Genomic DNA, 26854 nt, shown 5'->3' with positions numbered 1-26854 from the left:
ATTTTTTTTCTAATTATATATTCTTTTCAATTTTTATTTTAACTATACAAAAATTGAAAGGAATCTGAAACTTTGTTTTAAATAGAGTTTAGTATCATTTATCTTCATTATACTTCCTTCTTCTATTTTATTTTATTCATTTTTTAAGTACGTAATTTAATTAAATTTAGGTTTTTTTTGTTTACTGTACAAAATTAAATAATAATCTAAATATTCATATATTTATTCTAATTATAATTAATTACATAAATTTAGTTGATAAATATTACTATTTATAATAAAAATAAAGAAAAATGAAAATATAATTAGACAAAAGGTATTATGGTAAAACAATCAATTTTTTGAGTGTATTGATTAGTATCTGAATCCTTCGGATATGTTTTTTATTTTCTTAGAATATGGAGGAAATTGTTGTAAAGCCAGGAAAAGAAAGCAAAGCTGTGCTAAAAAAGCAAGAAACTGAAGAAGTGCCATTGCTAGTTCAAGACCGTTTTTAACTTTTCTTTTTTAAAGCAAAAGGAACGTTTCTTATCTCATGCATATCTTTCTTTATACAATCAAATCACCACTTTCATTTCTAATACGAAACAGAAAAAGAAAAAATAAATCTAAACATGGAAAAACCAAACTCGGGTTTGGCTGAAAAAATATTTCTATTAATTATAAGCCTATGTTTGATCTGTGCTGTGGTGGAAGCAGAAGAATTTCCAGCCATGTTTGTGATTGGAGATTCTTTGGTCGACTGTGGAAACAACAACTACTTGAGATCTTTTGCAAGATCAGATTTTATGCCATATGGGATTGATTTCTATGCAGGTCCTACAGGCAGGTTTTCTAATGGAAAAACCATCATTGATTTTCTTGGTAATTTTTATTTTTATTTTTATTTCACTACTTGAACTCCTTTATATATTCTTTTTAATTAGTCAAAATGGTAAAACCCTTTATGGTCATGCAGGGGATTTGGTTGGTCTTCCTCTTCTTCCACCTTTCGAAGCAACTATCACATTCGGAAGAGACATTCTTAAGGGAGTAAATTATGCTTCAGCGGCCGCTGGGATACTTGATGAGAGTGGAAGAAATCTAGTAAGCTTTTATCTAACAATATATATTAGATTTTATACATATATGTGTGTGTGTGTGTAAAATCTCTTGTCAAAACATTCTGATATTATTTCTATCAGGATTAGATTTAAATATTGTTTGTTTAAGTAAAAACAATAATAGAAATAGATGATTTTCTTATATGTGTAACAGGGAGATAGGTTTAGCCTGAGTCAACAGGTGGAGAATTTTAAAAGTACATTGAGCCAATTAAAGAGAAAAATGGATGAAAGAAAATTGGAAGAATTCTTGGGAAAATCATTGGTTGTGATGAATCTTGGCAGCAATGACTATATAAATAATTATCTCATTCCCTCTTTATATCCCAACAGCTCTCGTTACAACTCTCAAGACTATGCTGATCTTCTCATCAATCATTACGCTATACATATAACGGTACGAGTCTTTTATATCAAACATACTATTGTTTTCTTTGATAAACCAAACCCTAAAATTTGCGGTTTTGTGTTTTAAATCTTGTTCAGGTGCTACACAATCTAGGTTTGAGAAAATTCTTATTGGCAGCTGTTGGACCCCTTGGTTGCTTGCCAAATCAAATAGCCACCGGAGTTGCACCACCAGGGAAGTGTGTAGCTTTTATTAACGATATGGTTGAAGTATTTAACAAGAAACTCATCTCTCTTGTTGATCAACTCAACGCCAATCACACCAAGCCATCAACTTTTGTCTATGGCAATACTTATGGAGTTTTTACTGATATACTCAATCGACCTGATGATTATGGTGAGAAACTCTACTCATCTTCAACTATATTAATTAATTAATTATGATGTTACTTATCAGGGATGTAGCCAGAAGCTTAATATAGGGACTCAAAGTATTACATTATAATCGTAAACAAATTTATATTCTAAATATTATTAGGTATAACATATAATTTATATTTTTTAATCGTTGTGCTTGACAAGTATAAAACACAGTCATGATGGAAATTCACCAATAAATAATTTATAGATCCAACATGAAAACAACTATAGTCACATTAAGTCATAGTAGAAATCCTAAGAATAAGTATTTTGAAGTTTCATTTAGATAATTTTCATTGTAAAATACTGTAGCCTTTATTGTAACTTCATCATCATATTTTGACCCCTTGAATATTGAATAAAATATAAAATATTGAATTGTTATCAATTTGTGATAATATTAATGATGACCTTCATGTTTATATTTCGTCATGAAATTGAACATTTTATCATGATTTTATTTCTTAATTTTTTTTTTGTAAAAAAATATTGAGACACAAAACTATTTGTTGTAGACAAATTCAATAAGCAAATTTTAGAAAGAAACATCCAATACAAATTATTATCAAAGGCATATGCAAAGAAATAAAAACTTTACTCTTTTTTATTCTTTGTGCAATTAAATATAAGATATCAAAATAAGCATTGAATATGCAAAGAAACATATTGAATGTGCTTTATGAAAAATTAAAATCTAAAAGGGTTAACTTGAATATCACATGTACTTGCAAAATATCACATGAAAAATGACGAATACTAGATGAAAATTTTGCAAGGTCAAGGGGGACCACCCTTGAGTACTACATCTATGTTACTTAAGGTGTTTTGCATGGGGGCTTAGAGATTGCATGCTGTTCGCTAACACATTGCCCATGTTAGTGATGGATGAACTGAATTCCAACCTTTTTTGTGCGTCAGAATATTCCTTAGAATAGAATCTCCCACTCAAGCTTCCTCTACGAAGGATTGTGTTGAAACATGCAAAGCATGCACAGACACTAGGATTGTTAATGAGCAGAATTGAACCGAGTTTTTGACTTAACAAGTTCGGCTCGTAAAAAAAAATAATAATAATTCGAACCGAGTCCTAGTCGAGCTTTTAATTTTCTGACTCGACTCTACTCGTAAAGAGAAAAAAAAATTTGAGCCTGGCTCATGAGCTAGTAAAAAGCAAACAAATTTTTTTTTTTTAAATTCGGCACAGATTTTCACTCACTTATTTATTACTCTTTCTTTTCTCTCTCTCATTTATCACTCTCTCTTTCACATTGATTGCTTTCTTCTTTTCTCTCTCTCTCTCGACTCCAATGCTCACGATTCTCTCTTCTTCTTTTTGCCCTTTCTTTCCTTCTTTGTGCTCACGATTCTCTCTTCTTCTTTTTTCTCTTTCTTTCCTTCTTTCTGCTCACGACTCTCTCTTCTTCATTTTTCCCTTTCTTTCTTTCTTTCTCCCTGTTTCCCTTGCGAGCCAGTAAAAAGCATACAAATTTTCTCTTTCTTTCCTTCTTTCTCCTTTTTTTTCCTATTTTCTTTTTCTTTCTTTCATTCTTTATCCTTGTTTCCCCTGCACTCTCCACCAACTCTGATTTCTTTCCTTTTTTCTCCTTGTTTTCCTGCACTCTCCACCAAATCTAATGCCCACAACTTGCCTCAAATGGTTTGGTTTGGTTTTAAGGGAAATGATTTTAGTCGCGTTTTTAAGGATTTTAACATCGGTGTTCTTTGTCATTTTTACAAACTTTTTGTTTTTAAAATTTTAATTTAATCCCCTATACTTAATAAAACTCCTAAAACGCTCCTAATAATTCGAGCCTGGCTTGGCTCGTGAGCCTAACGAGTTGAGTTGAGGCAGGCTCGAACTCGGCTCATACTCTCTCACGAATTGAGCCGAGCTAGCTCGATTCCAGACGAGGCGAGCCGTTAATGAGCCGTACTCGAGCCAAGTCGGATCGGCTTGCGAGCGGCTCGCCTCCTTGAACAGTCCTGACACGTTGCCATGCCTCATTAAAGACAAATTCAAACAAGCTTGGTCTGAAAACCTTCTGATGATGTGGGTCAAACGTTAGAGTTCGTTGTTGTGGTGAAGTTTTATTCCCCGATGTAGAATCAATGTTGAGGGTGGTATACTTTCAAATAGTTTATACGATCATTTTTTGTTTTTTGGTTTTTCATGTCTACTTCTTTTCATTTTTTTCACAAGTGAAAATAAGAAAGACTTGTTTGGTAGTCCTAACAATGGCAAAATTGTTGAATTACTGCAGGATTTAGCGAGACAGATAAAGGATGTTGTGGAATTGGGAAAAATAGAGGGCAAATAACATGTCTACCATTCGCAATGCCATGCTTCAACAGAGACCAATACGTCTTTTGGGATGCTTATCATCCAACTCAAGCTTTTAATCAAATTGTTGCTCAAAGGGCTTACACTGGTGGTCTTTCGGATTGTTACCCAATGAATGTCAAACAAATGGCTCAAGTCTGAATCATTTTTATATGTTAATCTTAAATAAGTCATAATTATAATATATATGACTTAACATTCACATGTATGTATGAATTACCATCAGATTAATGAGAATTATTATCTTATATATTTTTAATTTAAATATCTTCATTCATATCTTAAAAATCTCTAGTATTGTATAAATTTAAAAAACCTACCAATCAAGATTTATGGCTTTATGCTATTTAAAGAAAAAGAAAATATTATCGACCTCTTTTATAGTTTTATGTCGGCTAAAATACACAACAACTACAATTAGATTAGAGTTTTATTTGTCAAAACACCTACATAAATTAGTGTTTAAAACACACCATTAATGTTAAGACTAATGCTACGGACACTGAATTTTTCTATCAAATGACATAGCATCTAGTGAGACGCATCTACATTGAAGACAAAACACATCTTCCATGAATGAATGGTCGTCCAACAATTATGGATGCCTATTCATATTTCATAGATGCCCTTCATAATGAATGAACGAGTGTCCACAAAAATATCAATGGATTCATGTCCATATTACATGGACGGGTGTCCATTATAAGATAGACGTCCGTCCAGAAAATTTAAAAAACAGTCGTCCATATACATTGAGTAATTAATGGACGGGCATCTATCTTCTATGGAAGGTCGTCCATATACAATAAATGAAATTTCTATTAACCAATGTATATGCAATACCAATTAATAATTCCATTTTATTTGCCCTCTTGCTCAATTCAATGCAATTTCTATTTTTATATTACACTATTACCATGGCTTAATGCTCATCTTGAAATACTCTTTATTGACTAGAGACAATATCAGAGACCAATAAAAACCTGTTATTATTATTATTATTATTGAAAATGGATGCCCCTTGGTATCCGTACGAGGTAAATAAAAATTTATGTTTGCCCATGGACGGTCATCCATATTCAATGGACGACCGTCTATTTTAAATGGACGTTAGTCTATATCATATAGACAAGCGTCTATTATTATACTTTTAAAATTTATGGATGAGCATCCATTTGAGGTGGACGCTCGTCCATAGGAAATGGACTCCCGTCCATATATACGAGGTTGATGGATGGGAGTCCATTTGAAATGAACGGCTATCTAACAATCATGAACGTTTGTCCATATTTGATGGACAACCGTTTATTCACGGAAGACATGTGCTGTCTCTGACGTGACCGCGTCTGATTGGATGCCACGTACATCAGTATAAAAATTTGGTGTAAATTATCGGTGTCCGTAGTATTATTCTAATATTAATATTTAGGTGGTGTTAGGTGAAACTAAAGTGGGAATTAAATTCTGAAAGAAATTATTAAAAATATAACATAATAATATCAAATCAAATTTTAATAATATAAGATAATAACATCAAACCAGGCAAATAACCAAACACAAGAGGGAGGACGAAAACTTGTCACAAGTTTTTCTTCTTTCGTATAAACTGACAAACTCACTCCATTATAACCAGTAAAATAAACACTAACAGTCGTCAATTTAGATAACACTAATTTAAATAGAAATAACAATCACTTTTAATAAAACTAAACATGCTTATTTTAATTCCTAAGTGCCTTCCTTAAAATAAGCATAAAATCTGAAAGTTGATAACACTCTTGCGTTAATTCTGATTGATTCGTTGTGCTTCATCTATTGTGGTTGATTCATCAGCTTCACACATCTCTTTGATGATCTATTGGCAGAATATATCAATCCCATAATTTGTTTATATCTATTGGGTTCGTTGAATGCCTCAGATTCGGCTGCTTGCAAAATTTTAGTTTGGCGGGATCCATGTTTGTATAGTGTTTGTAGATTGCATGTCTCTCCTCAGAAGCTCAATTGCCGGGTTACTCATATTTTGGATGGATTCGTTTTTGGGGTAACCTTTGTCTATGGTTATAACGATCTTTGTTGGCTTTAGAATTTTCTTCGAGATGAGGCACGTGTTTTCTTTTCTATGCCATGGATTGTTCTGGGGGATTTCAATGATATTATGAGATCTTCAAACAGGGTGGGAGGTAACACGGATTGACCAGCCTATATGGATGGTTTTGGTCAGTGTATTCATGATGTAAATTGATTTGGCATGCCTACACTGGACTTCGATTTACTTGGCATAATGAACAACATATAGATGGGGTCATCCTTCCGAAGTTGGATTGGATTTTTGGTAATACTTCTTGGTTTATTGTTTGGCCAAACACAGTTTTTGAGTTTTTGCCTCGAGATGTCTCTAATCATAGTGCCATGGTGGTTCGTTTTGGGACCTTGCAGGGTAAGATTCTGTTATGCCTAAAAATATAATGTTGACACAAGCGTCAGTCAGCATAAAAGGTTAGAGCTTAGGTAGGTCCGCAGCCAGTTAGAAGCAGCCACGTCGCGTGGTGACCTGAGCAGCACACTTTTGTCAGTAAAATGGGTGCGCGCCAGGCCAGCCAGAAGCCATGGTGATTCCAAGTGTCCAATCCCTGCACTAAATCGCGTAAATCACTCTGGAAGGTGGGCAATGTGACGTAAAGAAAGATTTGCACAGATAATCTCACCAACTCGCAGATTTAGTAATGATAACCTTAATCCGTCCCACTATAAATTGAGAGCTCTTCTCTCATTTGTGGGATTAGCTACTCTCTCTCAAAAACATATAGCATTCTCTTTCTTGTACAATCATTTGTAAGTCAGTCCGCTAACGCGACTTGACCTCTATCATTAATAAAAAAATCAGTGGACGTAGGATTCGCTGTAACGCCCCACTTGAGGTACGTAGTTAAGATTTAATGAATGGCTTGAATGTTTGTTGATTTATCCTCATTTGAGTCTGTATGTTGTTAATATTGCTTGATTTATCCTTAGTTGAAAGGGTGTATTGGTTTGGTTGAGTGAATGCCCTAAAAATTTGTAAGACTTGACGAAATCTGGATGTTACAGTCTTTGTCGGGGCGAAGAAGAAAGCTTCGCCGCAGTGATGAAGTGCTACATCCCATGTAGCTGCTGTGACCATTCTACCCTAATTAGCAGGAAAAGTGGGGAGTAAAATGCAAGGAAATTGCATGGAGAATAGTTTGAATGAGGTTGTTTTTGCAAAGAATGAAAGGTCTTAGGTGGAATTTCCAAGAAGGAGCCAGGGTATATTGGGAAAGAGTGGAGAAAATATGAGATATTAAGGGTTTAGCTTTAGAAACCCTTTCAGTTGCTTCTCCACCACCGCCTCTTTCATCCTTCAATTCTCTCAAATTTTCATTCAATTTTCTAAGGAACTTTGAAGAGCTTTTGACTAGAAATTGTTACAAGTTGATCCTAAGCACTAAAAGGTGAGAATCCTTACTCTAGATGTAAGTTTTATTATTGAAAGAGTAGGATCCTTATTGAGTTTGTATTGAAGGTTTAAGAGGAAGTATCAAGCCATCAAGAGTAGAGAGCTTAAGTGGTTTCTCCTTGAGCTTAAGGTAAGTAAATTCACCTAAGTTGATTGAATGATGTGTAGAGATTTTATATATGTGCTTAATGCTTGAATTTCTATGTTTGAAATGAGGTGATGAATTCATGAATGAGTTCAATGTTGTTATATGAAAGAATTTCCACCATGAGAAGGGTGGATTGTGTTGTTAAAGTTTGGTAGAAGTGTGGATAGAATTAGAAGGATTTGAGAGGAATAATTGAAGTGTGTTTTCCTTGTAGGATGTATGATGTTTTAAAGGAGTTGAACTCCTATTTTGGATGATTAAGAAAGAAATATCGTTAACAATTAGAATAGAGTTTATGTATGCACACATATTGTTTGATGAAATGTCTAAAAGAAACATGAGTAGAAGTAGAGAACCTTACTTTATGCAACATAGCATATTTGCATGTCATGAATGCATATAAGAAAGATTTTAGGCATGAGCCATCCATATGCATATGTTTAATTGAGTAATCACATGAGAAAGAAATATGACAAATGAGAAAGAAACACTCTATGAGTAGAGATAAAGAAAAGACTAATTCTCTTAGAATAAAGAGAAAGAAAGAACTAGCACTAGAGAATAAAATGATTATTAAGTGCTACAGAAAAGAAAAGAAAATAGGTCGTGCGATGGGGAACCCGTAAGTGTAGAGTTACCCGCATGTAAACCGCTATGAGAGAGAGAGCGGTCTTCGCCATGAGAGAGCGGAATGAAAATGAGAAACAAAATTTGTATAGCCGTGAGAATACATGCGGATGAGGGCTATACACGAGAGAGAGTACACTCACATGACCAATGGTTCCAAATCCATGCATCGACCAAGACCGACAAAAAAAAAAAAAAAAAAAAAAAAGAAAGAAAATGCATTGTTATACTTTAATATCTCATCCATGTATGGTTATGATATTCTCCATGGGTGATGAGAATAGAAAGAAAGAAAAGAATGGTAAGATTTAGAAGTAGAGAAAGAACAAGAGAGATTGAACTAGAGCGAGTAACAAGAGTACGAACAGATTTGTACGGGGATTATAGAATAGAAGATTTACTTACTGAGCATCTTTGTGCTCACCCCATTGTTTTCTCTGTTTTTCAGGACATAGGTGAGGATGTGGTCAGATGGACGTCGGCAAGCGGGGAGACTTGACTACACTGTCCACTGTCTTTTTGAGAGTCTTTTGTACAAATGATGTTGTACTATGTAAAGAATGTATTTATTAAGTAAAGAAAATTTTTGGACCCAACCTTTTTGATAAATATACTTGTCTTTTTATTGATATATTCTATGAATATGATAGTAGAAAGAAGTTGTTACATTCGCTTCTTTAGCATCCGAACCACTTTAAACGCTGTTTTTCATTGCATGTACTCTTATTTTTCACATTCACGTGTGTCTCCTGGGCCTACTCAGCATTTCACAAGTGTGTTTGGTTGGTGTCAAAATCACGTATCAATAGTTTGGCGCTAGAAGGAGGGCCTAATTTAGTGTTCATCCTTCATCAGGAGAATCTCTAACTTATTAGTCCTACAACAGCAAATGGCCCGCTGACTTGAACCTGAGCGAACCAACCAGGGTGATAAGGAGATCCCCCAAGTCCAGGAGGACACCTCTTCCGAGTTGCCCTCAGTTCCGTAAAATGTCTTCAAGTTCACAACTTGACCCCGCCATCAGAAGCTACCTAGAGAGGTTCGATAATACCCTCCAGACGGTCAACCGAAGGTTGGACCGTTTGGACCAGGGCGTGCCACTCAAATCAGCTGGGGCGGTGTGATAAAAGCTTGAAAATACATATTTTGTTAGTGATTCAATTGGATTATTTGTGGAAAAATGTGTTTAATTTGTGAAATTTAACTTAATTATTTCATAAATGTCTTTTATGGGATCACAGGTATGTTTCGAGTGTTTTTAGGTTCTTAAAGATGAAGGTTATATCGATGATGGAATGTGGGACAACAAGAATCAAATGGTTCGTGATTTGGAGCTGAAACGAAGAAGTTAGGGCGATTTGAAGTTAAAGTGAAAATCCTGGAAAACGCTCTAGTTTTGAACATGTGACAGTAATTCGACAATAACTTGAGCTGTAGATTTTGGATTGAGATGATTCTTGAACCGTTGGAAAGATCATTCAAAGGGCTACAATTCATATGTTTAACACTGGCAATATTCAAATGTTATCATGCTCAAAAACTACCTTCTTGTTAAGATTTCGAGTTCTGAGGTAGAATCAACTATGCCTAGGCACAGTGCTACGGAACAACTGCGAATCTGGACTTTTTTAGATTAAATTTATGAGGTGTATTTCCTGCTTTAAGAGTTCTAAAGTGATTAGGATAGTGGGAATCATAACCCTAAAACCCTAGGAGTATAAATAGATGTCTTTAGCTGATTTTTTGCGAGGAAGAAGGGAGAAAAGTTCAGCTGCTCTTTGGAGATTGGAAATTCCTGCAATTTTGAGTCATCAATTAGAGAAGTTTTTCTACTCTTTCTTATACTCATGTTTATGAATACAATGGTTTTTATTATTGAAAGTATGAACTAATTTTATTTTCTAGGGCTAAGATGTAGCCTAATTTTATGAATATGCATTGAATTATTTGTTGCTAATTTTTATTAAGTTTTGTTTTAAGTTTTATTATTGCGCTTAAAGCTTTCAATTCTTAAGGGCCCTAGAGTTGAATGATTTTATGGGTTAGGTTGAGATCGAGAGATGAAACCTAATTAGTCTAAGGTAATAAAACCATAGATTGAGCGAACAATAGAGATAGGTTACCACGATCTGTGAGGCTCTGGTAAATTCCATAGAACTTAATGATCTCCAATTGCTTAAATCTGATTAGAGATAATTCAGGTTAGTAATTAGGAGTTAATTTGTTAATTGTTCGAGAGAAAGTTAGCGAACTATTTTGGGGTTTGGTCTTTAGAATAAGCTTAATTGGGTTACTGATAATTGTCAATACATAGGATTAAATTGGTGTGAAATCTATGCCCTAGGTTTAGTCATATTGATTTCCTACTAAAGTGTTAATAAAAGCCTGTTTTTGTTTTGTTTCTACGTTGTTTTATTTTTCATTGAATCATTCTAAAAATCTAATTAATCAAATAGCAATAAGATAGGTTAGTGTGGTACTTGGTATTAGTAATTCCCTTGGGTTCGATATCCGTATTCATACACTTCATTACTTGCACAATTTCGTACACTTGCAAAATTTAACAACACGGTGCAACAGCCAAAAACGCCTACAGGTAACGTGAAAGCGCAGCAAAGGGCGATAGCCCGTGCCATGAGTACTGCAGCACGTCGAAGAAAGGGTAAGCAAGTGGCGAAAAATGGGCCTAAGGGCTCCAAAGGGCCGGCGAACATTGACCACGTCTCGAGTAGAATACCCGTGGCATTGAGACTCGGTGAAAAGTCACAAGCCGAGCCATCCCACACCACATTGCATGGAAACCCCCATAAAAGTGCTGGGCGGGGCGATTCTTATCACCGCCAGAAAAACGATCATAATCGTCATCATGCAGGAGGTTCCCACACTTCGCGAGGCGGTTCGTACCATCGCAGAGGTCATAAAAATTCCTTGCACCATTCATCGCCATCACACGGCTCTAGCCAGCGTATGTCGAGAGCGGCCAAAACTGCTGGCTGAGGCAAAGCGGAATCCGACCTTCGAATTTTTCTCAACTGCAACCACAAGGGTTGGACTCGCATGGGAGAAAGCAATCCCCAGATAGCTCCGCTGCCTCAGATTGAGGAGTTGCAGCGAGCACTAGACCAGCTAAGAGCTCAGCAAAACGAGCAGGGGCAGGTCGCGTCCGCGTCCCCCTTTTCACCAGCAGTGTTAGCTACCCCTCTCCCGTCAAGATTCAGATTGCCCGACATACGGGCATTCGATGGAAATTTTGATCCATAGGATCATTTGTATGAATTCAATGACTTGATAGAGCTTCACCAGGTTTCAGATTTGGTGAAGTGCCATTGTTTGGTAGTGACTCTAACCTCCTATGTCAAACGATGGTTCAGGTCGCTTCCAACAGGATAGATCGGCTCGTGGCCTCAGATGAGCGCGACGTTCCTAAGACACTTCCAAACGAACCAAAAATTTTCAATGCCTTTGAGCTACCTCAGCAATATAAGGCAAGAGAGGGATGAATCCCTCCAATCATACATCAATCGATTCCACAGAGAGCTCAATAATGTAGCTCACACTCCCGAGGAGTCTGTTCGGACCTCATCATAGTGGGAGTTTGCCCGTAGACTGACCTGTGGAAAGAGTTACAGGCTGAGGATGATGTTTCCCTCACCCATTTCTATAACCTTGCAAAAAAGCACTTCTGTATCGAGAATTCTGTGGTGGCGATCCACCGCTGCGCCCCCGGTGCCTCGGATAACATACCTGGTTGGGAGGAAAGTAGAAGAGTTGATCGCAAATGGGCTACTGACGATCAACGAAAAGGAAAGAAACCATGCTATGAGTCCAAAAAGTCTTATGCTCCCGTTCTTTGTCGCGATCGCGACAGAAATTAGTATACGCCTTTAAATGCGTCTGTATTGGCTATTCTTGACAAGTCGGAAGAGGCCCGCCTGCTCGGAGAGCCTGAGCCCATGAAAATCCCCCGTCAGCCAGAAATAGTAAGAAATATTGTTGTTTCCATCGGGATAATGGGCATCACACTGATGAGTGTCGAGCTCTCAAACAAGCAATCAAAGATCTCATCAAGCAAGGGCATTTCAAGGAATATATTGATGACTCTACCCCTGCACAAGAGAAAAATCAAGGGGAACAAGGAAAGAAGCATCGTGATCACAAAGGCATATGCAGTGTCAACTGGATCTTTGGAAGACCGCACCTCGCATGGAACTCGCGAGGTGCCTAGGAGAGATATGCTCGTGCGGCCCATCACGACCCTATCAGTGTGATGAGCACGACGCAACAACCACAAAAGGTTCACAGGGAGGAGGAAATTACCTTCTTTGAAAAGGATGCAGCTCATTTACATCATCCCCACAATGATGCTCTTGTAGTCACGCCCCTCATAGGGCATCATAATGTCCACAGAATGTTCATGGATAATGGAAATGCTGTGAACATCCTATTCCAGACAGCTTTCGAAAGAATGAACCTGAACGAGGCCGACCTGAAGCCCACCTCGATCCCCATATATGGTTTTACAGGGGACCACCTGATCCCTAAAGGAACGATCTTGCTTCCAGTCACGCTGGGTGACTTCGACGAAGTGACCAAGGTAATTGAGTAGTGGATTGCCCATCCGCTTTTAATGGTATCCTAGGGCAACCTCTGCTGAGAAACTTCAAGGCAGTCACTTCGATATACCATCTGAGGATGAAGTTCTCCACCCCGACAAGGATAGGGGAAGTTAGCAGATCTCAGTGCACAGCTCGCGACTGTTATGTAAAAGCAGTACAGATGGCATGCAAAGGGAAAGGTATCTCGCGTGGCATTCCCTGACAGGCAGTGGCGATCAGTAGGATCGAGCCACAACTTGGCCTAGCCGAGGATAATATCGATCCTCGTATTCAGGAATGCCCTTCCAGTGGGTCAGTTGAGGATCTGACTAAAGTATCGGTCGACCAGAGCGAGCAGAGCAGAGTGTTAAGGATTGGGAGCAATCTCAACCCCCAGCTCGCTACCGAGCTAACCAGTTTCCTCAGAGAAAACCTCAATGTGTTCACATGGTCGCACGCAGATATGGTCGGGATCAGCTCGAATATTATTTGCCATGCATTAAACATCGACAGTGAAGCCAAGTCGGTTCGCCAAAAAAGAAGAGCGATGATCCGGAGCGATATGCCACCTTAAAACTAGAGATGGATAACCTCCTTCAAAATGGATCCATCCTAGAAGTGCTCTATCCGACCTGGGTTGCCAACCCAATCCTAGTAAAGAAGCCTAACAGCCAATGGCGAACCTGCGTCGACTTCACCGACCTCAACAAAGCATGCCCGAAAGATAGCTTTCCCCTACCCAGAATCGACCAACTCGTGGATGCCACCTCGGGGCACGAGCTATTGAGTTTCATGGACATGTACTCAAGATACAATCAAATTCTGATGTATGTGCTGGACGAAGAGCATACATCCTTTGTTACGGATCGGGGATTGTACTACTACAGAGTTATGCCCTTCGGCCTCAAGAAAGCTAGCATGACCTACCAACGGTTGGTTAACTGGATGTTCTCCAAACAAATCAGAAAGTCAATAGAGGTCTATGTAGATGACATGCTTGTCAAATCCCATGTCACTTCGGATCACATAGCGCATCTCGCTGAGATGTTTGATATCCTCCGACTATACAGAATGAAGCTAAACCCCCTCAAGTGCTCGTTCGGAGTATCATCAGGAAAATTCTTAGGATACATGGTTAACCAACGGGGAATAGAGATCAACCCCGAGAAAATCCAAGCTCTCCTCAACATGAAAAACCCGACCAACAAAAAGTAGGTCATGAGCCTTAATGGGCGAATAGCGGCGCTAAGTCGCTTCATATCGAGGTTAACAGATCGCTGCTTGCCATTCTTTAATGTTCTAAAGGCCAATAAAAAGTTCGAGTGGACTCTCAAGTGTGAACAGGCATTCCAAAGTATTAAAGAACACCTAGGGAAGCCATCTCTTCTGTCCAAACCTCTCCGGTAAGAGATCCTCCTCTTATATCTGTCCGTCTCTCAGTTCGCGGTCAGTACAACTTTAGTTCGGGAAGAGGATAGGGTCCAGTGGCCAGTGTATTACGCAAGCGAGCGTCTATTGGATGTTAAGATGCAGTATCCAGAAACGGAAAGGTTAGCCTATGCCCTGCTGATCACTTTCAGAAAGCTGCAACCTTACTTCCACGCCTATATGATCCATGTAATGACTAATTACCCACTCAGGCAGGTCTTCTAGAAGCTAAAGGCGTTGGGTAAATTGCTTAAATGGGCCATGGAATTAAGTCAGTTCGATCTGAAGTACAAACCAAGATCGACTATTAAAGGGTAGGCTGTTGCCAACTTCATATCAGAATTCTCATATCTTCCAAGTGAGTCAAAGCAACAGCCCAGCGAAGCCATTCAAGAAACTGCTCAAAATCTGTCAACCTGGAGCCTCTACGTCAAGGGATCATCGAACAGAAAGAGAGCTGGTGTAGGTCTTCTCCTTTTGAGTCCCGAAGGGGCTCGCATTCATGGCATTCTCCAGTTCGGGTTAAAAGCAACCAATAATGAGGCCGAATATGAAGCCCTGCTCGCTAGACTGCGGCTGACCAAAGAAATGGGTGCAATCGCGATCAGTATCCACAATGACTCCATGCTGGTCGTTAACCAGATTTTGGGAAAGTACCAAGCCAAGGAAGAAAATATGATCCGCTATTTGAAGAAAGCTAAGGCCATACTTGAGCCGTTCAAGCACTTCGCGATCACTCAAATTCCTAGAGATGGCAACTCTATGGTAGATGCCTTGGCAAAAATAGCCTCATCGTTGGACTTAGAAGCACCAGATAGCATTCCTGTTTGATTCATCGAGACCCCCAGTATCAACCCGATCGAACAGGCCGTGAATGTAATGGAATCATATTCCTGGATGGCCCCCATTATTCAATACCTCAAGGACGGGACCTTGCCTGACGACAAGGTCGAGGCAAGGATTTTGCGAGCAAAATTTGCTCGTTACACCCTTATCAGAGACCAGCTGTATAGACGAGGGTTTAGCGCCCCTCTCCTTCGATGTGTAACCGGCGAAGAGGCAGATTACATCATGAGGGAAATACATGAAGGGATCTACGGTAATCACACTGCCGCACAATCTCTCGCCAACAAAGTTGTTTGTCAAGGGTACTACTGGCCTCGAATCCAAGAAGACACCTACAACTTTGTCAAAAGATGTGATAAGTGCTAGCCATTTGCGAACGTACCGTGAGCTCTTTCCCACCAACTGATAACCATGACCAGCCCCTTGCCATTCTCCATGTGGGGAATCGATCTCCTTGGTCCCATGTCAGTCGGTAAAGGGGGAGTCAAGTATGCCATGGTCGTAGTACATTACTTCACCAAATGGGTAGAAGTCGAGCCGCTAGCCGCGATCACGACCAAAAAGCTCAAGGACTTCTTTTTCAAGAACATTGTTTACCGCTACGGGATTCTCATACCCTCATCTCAGATAATGGTAAACAGTTTGACAACGAAGAGTTCAAGCAGTTTTGCGACTGTAACAACTGCTTGATACTACTATACTCATACAAAAATATGTATAATAAAATACGAGTATATTAATAAAATAGTTGGGCCTAAATTTTTCTTTTATTTAATATACATATTCTTTTACAAAAATCAGTATCCTTTACAAAAGTTCACAAAAGTGTGGTGGACAGTGTAACTACTCCTCCTCGCTCGCTGACATCCATCCGACTGCGTCCTCATCTAGAACCTGCAAACATAGAAAAACAACGGGGTGAGCAAAATAATGATCAGTAAGTAAATCCTCTACTCGTCTATCCCCGTAACTCTTTCTCTTAATTCTTTCCTTACACTCTGCTCTTCTCGTTTTGTTCTCTTTCTATTTCTGTTTCTCATACTCTTTTCTGTTTCTATTCCCTGATGTATGTCACGGCCTCATCTTACCGGAGGCACAGCTGGGGACTCATCCCACTCTTCGTGACTCTAATCATTTTCTCTTTTTGTTCTTTCTATTTCTCTGTTTTCTCATTCTACTCATTGGAATGTCACGACCTCATCTTACCGGAGGCATGGCCGGGAACTCTCCCGCTTTACATGACTTCTATTCATTTCTGTATCGATCGGATTCGGTTATACATAGATTCGGAACGCCTGGCCATGTGAGTGTATATGTTTTCTCTCTATCTCTCAAATGTCACGGCCCCTTCTTACCGGAGGCACGGTTGGAACCTCATGTTCCACTCTTCGTGATGGTCATGGCCTCATTTGACCGAAGGCACAGTTGGGGATCACAAAGCATCCACTCTCGTGACTTTACTCATCACTCACGGGTTCCCCATCGCACAACCTTCTCTATTCTCTTCTTTAGCTCTTAGAGTAGTTTAAGCACAAAAGTCTCTACTCTTTCTCAAGCTAATACTCATAGTGTAGAAATTCTCTACTCTTTCTCAAACTAATACTCAATGCACAATTAATGCATATGGATAGTTCATGCTCATTAATGCACTTAGGAAATGCCAATATGGAATGTTGCAAGAATTAAGGTTCATAACTCATTCTCATACTTCTCTTAGGCATTTCATCAAACAACTCATGTGCATACAAAAACTCTTCTCTAACTACAATTCTCTTTCTCTTTGTAACCATCCAAATGGGAAGAAACTCCTTTCTATGGACATAATTCCTATCATAGAAGAACACTCCCTAATATATCTACTCAATCTCCTCCAACTTCATCTCAAACTCATCACACATCAACACTCCTCATAAAGGAAATGTATCCAACCACACAATATGACTACTCATGTCAATTCAATTTCTTAACAAGTAAACATATTTCTCTACTCAATTTCTCAACAAGCATCATTTATACATGCATAAAGAAATCTCTACTCAAAGATTGCTTAAACTTTAACTTGAGTTGGATTTACTTACCTTGCAAGGTGTGATTCCACTAGCACTTCTCTTTTCCTTTGGTAGATGTCTTTTCTCTACACTTTTAAACAATAACACAATAAGATCTTAACACCTTTATAGCAAAATTTCACATCTAAAATAAAGCTCCTTACCTTAGGATGCCTTAAATCACCTCTCTACCCAAAAACTACTCAAAAGCCCTTTAAAATCCTTGAAGAATTGGATGGAAAGTAGAGAGAAAATGGTGAATGAGTATGGCGGTGGAAGAAGAAGAATGAAAAGGTTTCTAAGACTTAACCCTTATTTACTCATATTTTACACCTTCTTTCCCATTTTACCCTTACTCTTTCTTAGGAATTCCACTTTTGTCCTTTTAATTCTTTGCAAATGCACCCCCATTTAAACTATTCTTCATGCAATTTCCTTGCATTTCACTCCCCACTTTTCCTGCTAATTAGGGGTAGAATGGTCATTATGCCCCAAAGGAAGAATTCTCTAGAAGCTTAATAAACATTTTGTCATGCCCTTCGCCGCGAGGCGACAACTTACAGAACCTACACTGTGGGTTGCAAGACTTCATCGCCGTAGCGAAGCTTCTTCTTCGCCCCGGCGAAGTCTGTAACACAAAAATTCACCAAGTCTTTACAAATTTTAGGGCAATCACTCAACCAACTCACAATATCAATTCAACCAAAGACAACACAATAAGCATTCAAGTAATACAACACAAATAAACTACGTACCTCAAGTGGGGCGTTACAACAACAAGCTGGTATCCATAAAAAATTCGCCTCAGTCGCGAGACCGCAAGCAAATGGTCAAGTTAAAGCTGTCAACAAAACCATCAAGCACACTCTGAAGGCCAAACTTGGTGCAGCCAAGGGGAATTAGGTCGACGACCTTCCCGAAATACTATGGGCATACAGGACAACTCCGAGAACCTCTACCTCAGAAACCCCTTTTTCACTAGCATATAGTTGCGAAGCGATGATCCCTGTGGAGGTAGGAACCGGTTCACTACGGAGGGACTTGTACAATGAAGCCAACAATGAAGCGCTTATGAGAGCAAGTCTGGATCTTGTTGAAGAACACCGCAGCAAGGCTCTGCTAAGAATAGGAGCCTATCAGCAACGCGCGAAAAGGTTATTCGATTTTAAGGTCAGATGAAGAGACTTCCAGGTCGGCAACCTTGTATTGAAGAAAATTCTTCTTGGTACTCGAGAACCAAGTGCGGGAGTTTTGGGACCGAACTAGGAGGGCCCATACCGCATCGCCAAAGTGATAAGACCGGGGACTTATCACCTAAAAAGGCTAAATGGTTTCATAGTACTGCGAGCTTGGAATGCTGAACACCTTCGACTTTACTATCAGTAATTCTGAACTCATTTTTCCTTCTAAAGCTTTTATTTTATAACCTTTGTAAATAACGGATGTAATTCAGTTCTCTTGTAATCGCTTTACATGTATAATTTTGTTTGCATAGAATGTATAATTCTGTTCGCATAGACTTATTCTAGTGTAATTATAAAGCTACTATGCGATCTCATATGTAATGGAGGGTACCAAAAATTATAAGTACTCGAAAAATTATCAAAAGCGATCTTTATTCATTTGTAATAAAAAAGAAAGAGTACATAATCAAGCAGGACGAAAGCTACAAAGGCGGATCACTGATCCTCGTCCCCAGGTCCCGAAGGCGCGAACTGTACATCCCCAGGTTGGTCGCCGACTTCCTTTTCGGGTACAACCACCTCTGGGACATAATCTAGATGTTCTCCCAGATTAGGTCCCTAAGCCATTTCCTCAGCCTCGGCCTACGCCAAAATAGCCAGTTCATCCCGGTACTCGCCAGGGAGATCGGACAGATCCATCTCAGGGTTCTTCGCCTAAAGAGCAAAGATAGACCTGATCATCCAGTCCGCAACCCTGTTCTCCATCTCCTTTTCCTGCTGTTGCATTTCCGTAGTTAGCGAGGCAATCCGTCCCTGTGCGAAGTGGAGTGCGACCTCAAGATCTGTTTGTTGCTTTTCAGTAGCCTCCCACAGGCTGCCCCTTTCCTGCTCAGCTCGCACGACTCATTCGGAGGTATTCTGTAGCACTTGATCCTTCTCACTAGCCTCCCTGGAGAGTTTGGCCATGGTCCGCTGGAGCTCCTTCACCTCCTCGTTGCGTTTGTCCAGCTCGATCTTCTGAAAGTCCACTGTGCGGCGAACAGCATCCCTTTCAGACATGTACTTGTCTACCTGAGCGATGGACGAGTCTTTGTCTGCTCGTGCAGCCTCCAGCTCTTACATAAGTCGCGTATTCTGCTCCTGCAGCTCAACCAATTTCTCGGTAGACCCCAGCTAGGCCTTTTGTTGAGACATGTGCAGGGAAAGCAAAGCCTGCACGATAAGAGTAAAGAGTTAGTCTACTTCCCTCAAAAAAGCGAACAAAGGTCCTCGTTCGGGATAGCTCGTTTACCTGGCTAAAGAGTTGGAATGATGTGGACAGAAGTTCAATAGGACTGGATGCCAGGACCTGCTCAAATGACTTCGCGAGTCCACATTCCAACAATGTTAAGACCACCAGCTACAAATGGTCCAGGAGCTGGGCCATTGAGTCTAGCACAGGCGTTCCGATGCCCTCAACAGGTAGAGCCTATCCCGCAGGCTCTTTGCCTGGCCTCTTCCCGGGGACTGCAGCCGCAGGTCACGTCAACTGACCAGTGGAAATGTCAGTCGCTCCTATAAGTGGCCCTCCCAAGTTGAATGCTTGGTGAGGCTGTGACCTCTTGGGCTAAATGCCCAAGCCTTCTTCTTCGGACTCCGACTCCTTAGTCCAAATTTGCTGCCTCTTCATAGGCCTCTAGACCATAGTTTTCTGCTTTGGATGAGCAGTTGAAGATGGGGGAGCTCTCGCAGGTCGAACCGGAGCACCAGCCTGTGCCCCTCCGACGGGGGGGCCGTTGGGAGCAACTCCAATTGGCCCGATGGCATGCCTTTGGGGGAAATAAATTGTCTCGATCGTGGTGACTTGGACACCCGAGGAGGCATATTTGTTGCACATGAACACCGTTAGTTAAACAATTCGCTGCGGGAAAAATTAGAAAGGACAAGCCTAGAATCTTACTCGGTGGGGGCTCTAAGGCTGCGTACTCGTTGAAGAAGTCGTACCTTCACAAGTTCTCGGTTGTCACAAGTAACCTCGCGTCTTGACTTTCCTTGGGTAGAAAACCGAAATGAAACAATTATGTCCCGGTCCGCGAGCAAGTTCAAACTGGTCGTTCTATTAACTGTCAAGGAAAACAAATAGCTCGTTAGCTAAAATCGAGAGTTCAGAAGGAAAGAAAACCTATTTGGATCCCAAAAGCGACTGATGTCGTCATAACGAAAAAAGAAAAATTTTGTGTCATATGGTCCGCATTGCTCGGATAGCTATGTATCCCCGCTTGTATCAAGTTTCGCCTGGACAAGTACCAAGAATCCTTGTCCTTGCTCTTTTTTAAGACGTACGAGCAACTAAGCTCAACCGCGGTTAGCTCGCCCAGTCGGTTCTCTTGACACGCGATGTACATGGCAATGACGATCATGTACGCATTCGGGGTGAGCTGCATTGGTGCGATCCCGAAGTGATCAAGGACTAACCTAGTGAAAGGGTGGAAAGGGATCAACCCCCCACCCTTGAAGATATCTTTTGAGATCGCAGCCATCCCATGTGGCAGATCCCGAGCAGTATGCACCCTGTCGCGAAAAACCTCTACGCTAATAGCGACTTGGTTAACCACCCTTTGCAGCTCGTCGGTGGTAAGCGTTGAGTAAATCTCTCGAGGGGGGCCCACAGGGGCATCCTCTATGGGCAAGCTGACTCCTTCATTGGCTCTGTTCATTGGGGGGTCCATTTTTGCAATCTGCAAAAGCGACAAAAGGGTACCATTCAGTCTTCGTACATTTTCGTACGATAACATGGAGAAAAACTTTTCCTCCTTAAACCCATAAAAACCCTAACAGTATACTTAAAAGAGCAACCACCAACGGCTCCAACCCAACGGAGAGTATTTCGTCTCCGATGAGTTACCGACGGACAGCTATCATATGATAACTGTTGAAAGCAACAAACATTGAAGATAAAACAAGGGAATCATCTTTACCTCTAGGAATGAGAAAGATTAGCTCTTCTGTTCCGAATATCAAGCAAACACCACTCTGAAGGGCAAGGAATCAAAACTGGCAAAAGTTTCTTACTCTTTGAGAATGAAAATACTGTGACTTTGCTTGGAGAGAGCTTGGGGTTTTTATAGTGAAGGAAGTGGCGCTTTGGTTTCCCGAAATCAAACGACGCTTGGGCGAAAAATGCATCTAACCGTTGATCGTGACCACGTGTCACTAATCAATGAGAAAGAGTGATCGTCACGCCTTAGGAAACCAGATCGTCACCCCCTTCCGTTGAAACGCTCAAGCGATGGCATGTTTTCCCTTCTCCACATTTAATGCGCCCACAACCACATTTAATGCTCTGATAAGGAATGTCGTTTCAGCATGACTTGCATTTAATGCGCATAGCTGACACTTATTGCGCATAAGACAGGTCTGTCAGAGCAAAGAGCATTTCATTTAATGCACCCACTGCAAAAGGTGCAACGGATAATATCCAAAGAGATCGTTACCAGAAACACTCTTCATCGTCAGTCACGAGGCTACGTGACTCTTTAGACTTCTTATCAGTCGCAAAGCGACGTGATTGTTCGACCCTTTCTCACGACAATCGCAAAGTGATGTGACCGACTACGAACGGGCATGGCCACTTGTCCTAAAAAGTTTCCAAATGAGAACAAGTCAGGAATTCCCTCAGGTCGGGATCATCACTAGTACTAGGTAACCGTGACCAGGTCGTTGATCCAAAGTCGCGGATCATCCTAGGTTGCTTATGGGAAAATGTCCTCACGATCTTCTTTCCAATCAGGTTAGATCAACCAACATCTCTTCAAACACATCAAGTCAAGGCATTTGTAGTTTCCAAGGTTTGATTCTCAAACCTTAAAAACTAGGGGACTTTTGTTATGCCTGAAAATATAGGGCTGACACAAGCCTTAGTCAGCATAAAAGGTCAGAGCTTGGGTAGGTCCGCAGCCAGTTAGAAGCAGCCACGTCGCGTGGTGACATAAGCAACACACTCTTGTTAGTAAAATGGGTGCGCGCCAGACCAGGCAGAAGCCATGGTGATTCCACGTGTCCAATCCCTGCACTAAATCGCGTAAATCATTTTGGAAGGTGGGCAATGTGACATAAAGAAGGATTTGCACGGATAATCCCACCAACTCGTAGATTTAGTAATGATAACCTTAATCCGTCCCACTATAAATTGAGAGCTCTTCTCTCATTTATCGGATTAGCTACTCTCTCTCAAAAACATATAGCATTCTCTCTCTTGTATAATCATTTGTAAGTCAGTCCTCTAACGTGACCTGACCTCTATCATTAATACAAAAATTAGTGGACATAGAATTAGCTTCCTTAGATCCGAACCACTTTAAACGCTATTTTCCATTGCATTTACTCTCATTTTTCACATTCACGTGTGTCTCCTCGGCCTGCTTAGCATTTCACACGTGTGTTTAGTTGGTGTCAAAATCACGCATTAACAGATTCCTTGCCCTTTCAAATTTTTGAACTTTTGGGTTAATCATGTTGATTTTATGGACATTGTTCAGAAGGTGTGGGATGAGCATTTGGATGGTAACCCCATGTACNGGATGGAGTTAAGTTTAAAATAAAGAAAATAAAAATGAAGGAGAAAGACTCAGTAAGTCTAGGGCTGCAAACGAACGAAACAGTTCGCGAATATTCGTTATTCGTTCGATTAGTGTTTGATAATGTTCGCAAACAGTTCGATATTTATTCGATAATATGTTTGATCGAGTTCAAACAGGAGTCGTTCGTTCGATTATGTTCGCGAACACTATACGTTCGACTAATCCATCCGTTCGCGAACAATCGTTCGATTGTTCGTTCATTTATGTTCGAAAAAAATGTTATGCATTATTATAATTAAATTTTTTTTTCATTTTTATATTATGTTTGATTTAATTTGGATGAATTTTTTTTAATAGTAATCAATAATAAAATATTATGATACTTTTGTTTTTCTTATATATATAATATGTTTGGATTTTTTTTTTTCCAAATGTCATCAATAATTAAATATATAAGTATATAGTATTTTAATTAAAAAGTAATAAATTATTATGATACATAGCGTGACAAATTTAATAACATAATAAATTGTATAATCAAGTGATATATAATATAGTAAATCCAATAACATAATAGCTTCATATTTTTCTAAACGTAATCAATAATTAAATATTATAAGATAACATTTCAATTAATAAATAATAAATATAGTATGATAAATTGATAAACATAACATATTGTATAATCAAGTGATGTATAGCATACCAAATTTAATAATATAATAGTTTAATTAAACTTAAATTAATTACACATTTGTATTGATCATATATTACAATAAACTCTTATATCACTATGAATTTATAAGTGTTGATGCAAAATATATATGTAGACAGTAATGATAATATATATATATAAACAAATTAATCACACATATGTATTGATCATATATTACACATNGCCCTTTCAAATTTTTGAACTTTTGGGTTAATCATGTTGATTTTATGGACATTGTTCAGAAGGTGTGGGATGAGCATTTGGATGGTAACCCCATGTACTGGTTAACTCAAAAATTGGGGTTTTTTTTTTTTTTTTTTTTTTGAAAGGAGCTCAAGTCTTTAAGTGCTAGGGGTTACAACCACGAGCCCTCGACACAGGCTAACTGGATGCCAACCCGACTTCCACCGAGTGTATTAGAGTGCAAAGGAACTTAGCCAAGAGGTACTTCCAACTCTACAAGGATGAGGAGGCTTTCTATAAGCAAAGGTCTCGGATCTAGTGACTGGCTTTGGGAGATAAGAACAAAATTTTTTTCCATAAGTTGTTAGTTCAACGGTAGGCCAGAAATAGGATTCACAGGTTGGTGGATGATACGAGTTTTAGTATCAATGACAGGAAGGTGGAAAATTGGCTATGAGATGCTTCCAAGATTTGTTTACTGCCCCTTCTTAGCCTTCTCTTGACAATGCATCATTTCGGTCGCATTTCTAAGGATTTGGTGTCTTCTTTGGTTGCCCCTATTTCTGATGATAAGATTAGGCATACTTTATTCTCGATTTCTAGTGATAAAGCTCCTGATCCTAATGGGTATACTTCTCTATTCTTAAAGAAGACTTGGAATATTATTAGTACAAACTTTCAAGCTGAAGTGAAGTATTTCTTTACCACTTATAATATGCCTAGATGTCTAAATGCTACCAACCTTGCTTTGGTTCCCAAGGCCGAGAATCGGGAATGCAAGGGTGATTTTAGGCCGATTTGTTGTTGTAATATGTTTTACAAGTGCATATCTAAGGTGATTGTGAATCAGTTTTACAAATATCCAAGGCATTCTGATTGTAGGCCTCTATTGGAGCAAATCCTTTCTCGGGTCAGATTGTGGACCTTGGCTTCTTTGACTTATACACGTAGGCTTCAGTTAATCAAGTCGATCCTTTTCTCTATCCAAGTATTGATCTTCCATGTTTATTTTGCCAAAGGCCATTGTGAGGAGGATTGAAAGTATTCTGGCTGCTTTCCTTTGGAAGAGAACATCATTGTCTCATTCTGAGGCTAAGGCGACGTAGGCTTCTCTCTGTTACCCTCTAAAGGAGGGGGGTTTAGGGATCAAGAGGAGTCAGGACTGGAATAGGGCTACTATTTCTAAGCATGTATGGAGGCTTCTTACGAATCATTCCTCTATCTGGTCCTCTTGGGTTCACTCGGTCCTTCTGGTGTATTTGGGTCACTTCCAGGGCTTCTTGGTCTTGGACGAAGATTCTGTCCAGCCAGAATTGGTGCCGAGGACTCTTTGTTACATGTATTGGTGATGGAGGAGATACCTCACTTCAACAGGATTATTGGTTGCTACAAGGGCCTTTGTGTGACCTATTTTCTTTTCAGACGCTTTCCTCCATGGGTTTACCTTGGGAAACAAAAGTGTCAAATATCATTGTTGATGGTTCCTAGGCTTTTCCATTGAGTATTTCAGCGCTTCGGTAGATTTGGGACTCAATTACTTTACGTCTGTGGGTAGGAGTTCTTGATCATTATGTTTGGAGAGGCCACCCTTCGGGTAGGTTCTCTATTGACTTAGCTTGTAATATATTTTGGGATAAGCAGGAGGAGAATACCGCTCATCATCTCCTGTGGTTTCCCGGCATATCAAAAGGTCTCTTTTATCTTGTGGTTACGGCCGGTTAACCGGTCCAAACACCCTTTTTTTTTTTAATCGATTCGGGTTTTTGGTTCAGGGAAATTTTTAAACTGAAATCAAACCAATTTAGGGGTCAAACTGGTTTTGAACCGAACCAATAATCTGGTTAATTGGTAGATTTTATTAAAAAAACCAAAACTAAAACTATTATTTTCTTATTTTGGTGGAAACACGAGAGATTAGAGATGGGCGTTTACCCCGGCCTGATGGGGATTCGTCTCGGCCTAGCCCGAATGGGTCGGGGAATCCCCGAAAAAAATGGGGATAGGGCTGGGATGGTCCTTAGTTATGTCCCCGCATCCGGGGATGGGCCGGGGAAGGGGATAGTGCAATCCCCGGCCCGCCCTGCCCCCTTCCCATGGAGCCCTGGCCGCCCCTCTTTTTTCAGAATTTTTTTTGTTTTTTTGTTTCCTTTACAAAATTGTATATAAAGTTAAAGTTTAAATCATAATTTTAAATAATGTATCTAAATTTATGATATATACTTTTATAATATTTTCTAATGTTTGTATTAAATTTATAGAAAAATAATTTAAACGAGAGAGTTTAATAATTAAATATATGTATTATTACTTTGTGAATTTCACAAAATAATAATACATGAGACATGGCCCAAAAATAAATTTAATTAGATTGTTACAATTTACAAACCAATATAAGAATATATACAATTGCTTAACGACTTACAAATTACACAAATTCAATTATCCTTGTAATTAATTAATTGATCAATTAAATATGATGTTAAACTTAATCAAATAATGGGATTTGTCCCTTTCACAAATGGACTAATTTTATTAGTTGTAGTGGAGATAGTGTTTTATGAATTAATTCACCAATTTACCTAGTAAATTATGTTAAGATTGAATTTAGTTATGTTAATTTCATGAAAAATTAATTAATTAACATGGCTAACTAAACCTAAGCCTCCATACAATTGAATAACTAAGCAATTTACCTAATAAATTATGTTAAGATTGAATATAATTATTGTATTAATTCTTGATTTCTTGTTGGAGTTGTCTGAGAACTCCAGCAGCAGCAATCCAACATTTTAACTTTCCGTAAATGGGCATTGGCTTTTTCCAGTCGTTCA

General features: G+C 39.2%; 1 protein-coding gene across 1 annotated transcript; it reads left to right on the top strand.

Annotated features, from left to right (window-relative positions):
- The first annotated feature begins 596 nt into the window (after nucleotides 1–596).
- Nucleotides 597–4353, top strand: LOC116119742 (GDSL esterase/lipase At5g08460-like). Its single transcript, XM_031405676.1, has 5 exons — nucleotides 597–864; nucleotides 959–1086; nucleotides 1258–1500; nucleotides 1590–1848; nucleotides 4133–4353. The coding sequence occupies exons 1-5, from the start codon at nucleotides 615–617 to the stop codon at nucleotides 4351–4353; spliced, it is 1101 nt and encodes a 366-aa protein (XP_031261536.1). The 5' UTR covers nucleotides 597–614.
- The last annotated feature ends 22501 nt before the right edge of the window (nucleotides 4354–26854 follow it).

The sequence above is a fragment of the Pistacia vera genome, unplaced genomic scaffold, assembly GCF_008641045.1.
Source record: "Pistacia vera cultivar Batoury unplaced genomic scaffold, PisVer_v2 Contig904, whole genome shotgun sequence".
NCBI lineage: Eukaryota > Viridiplantae > Streptophyta > Magnoliopsida > Sapindales > Anacardiaceae > Pistacia > Pistacia vera.
The sequence above is the reverse complement of the archived record's forward strand: the minus strand, read 5'-3'. Positions and strand labels throughout refer to the sequence as shown.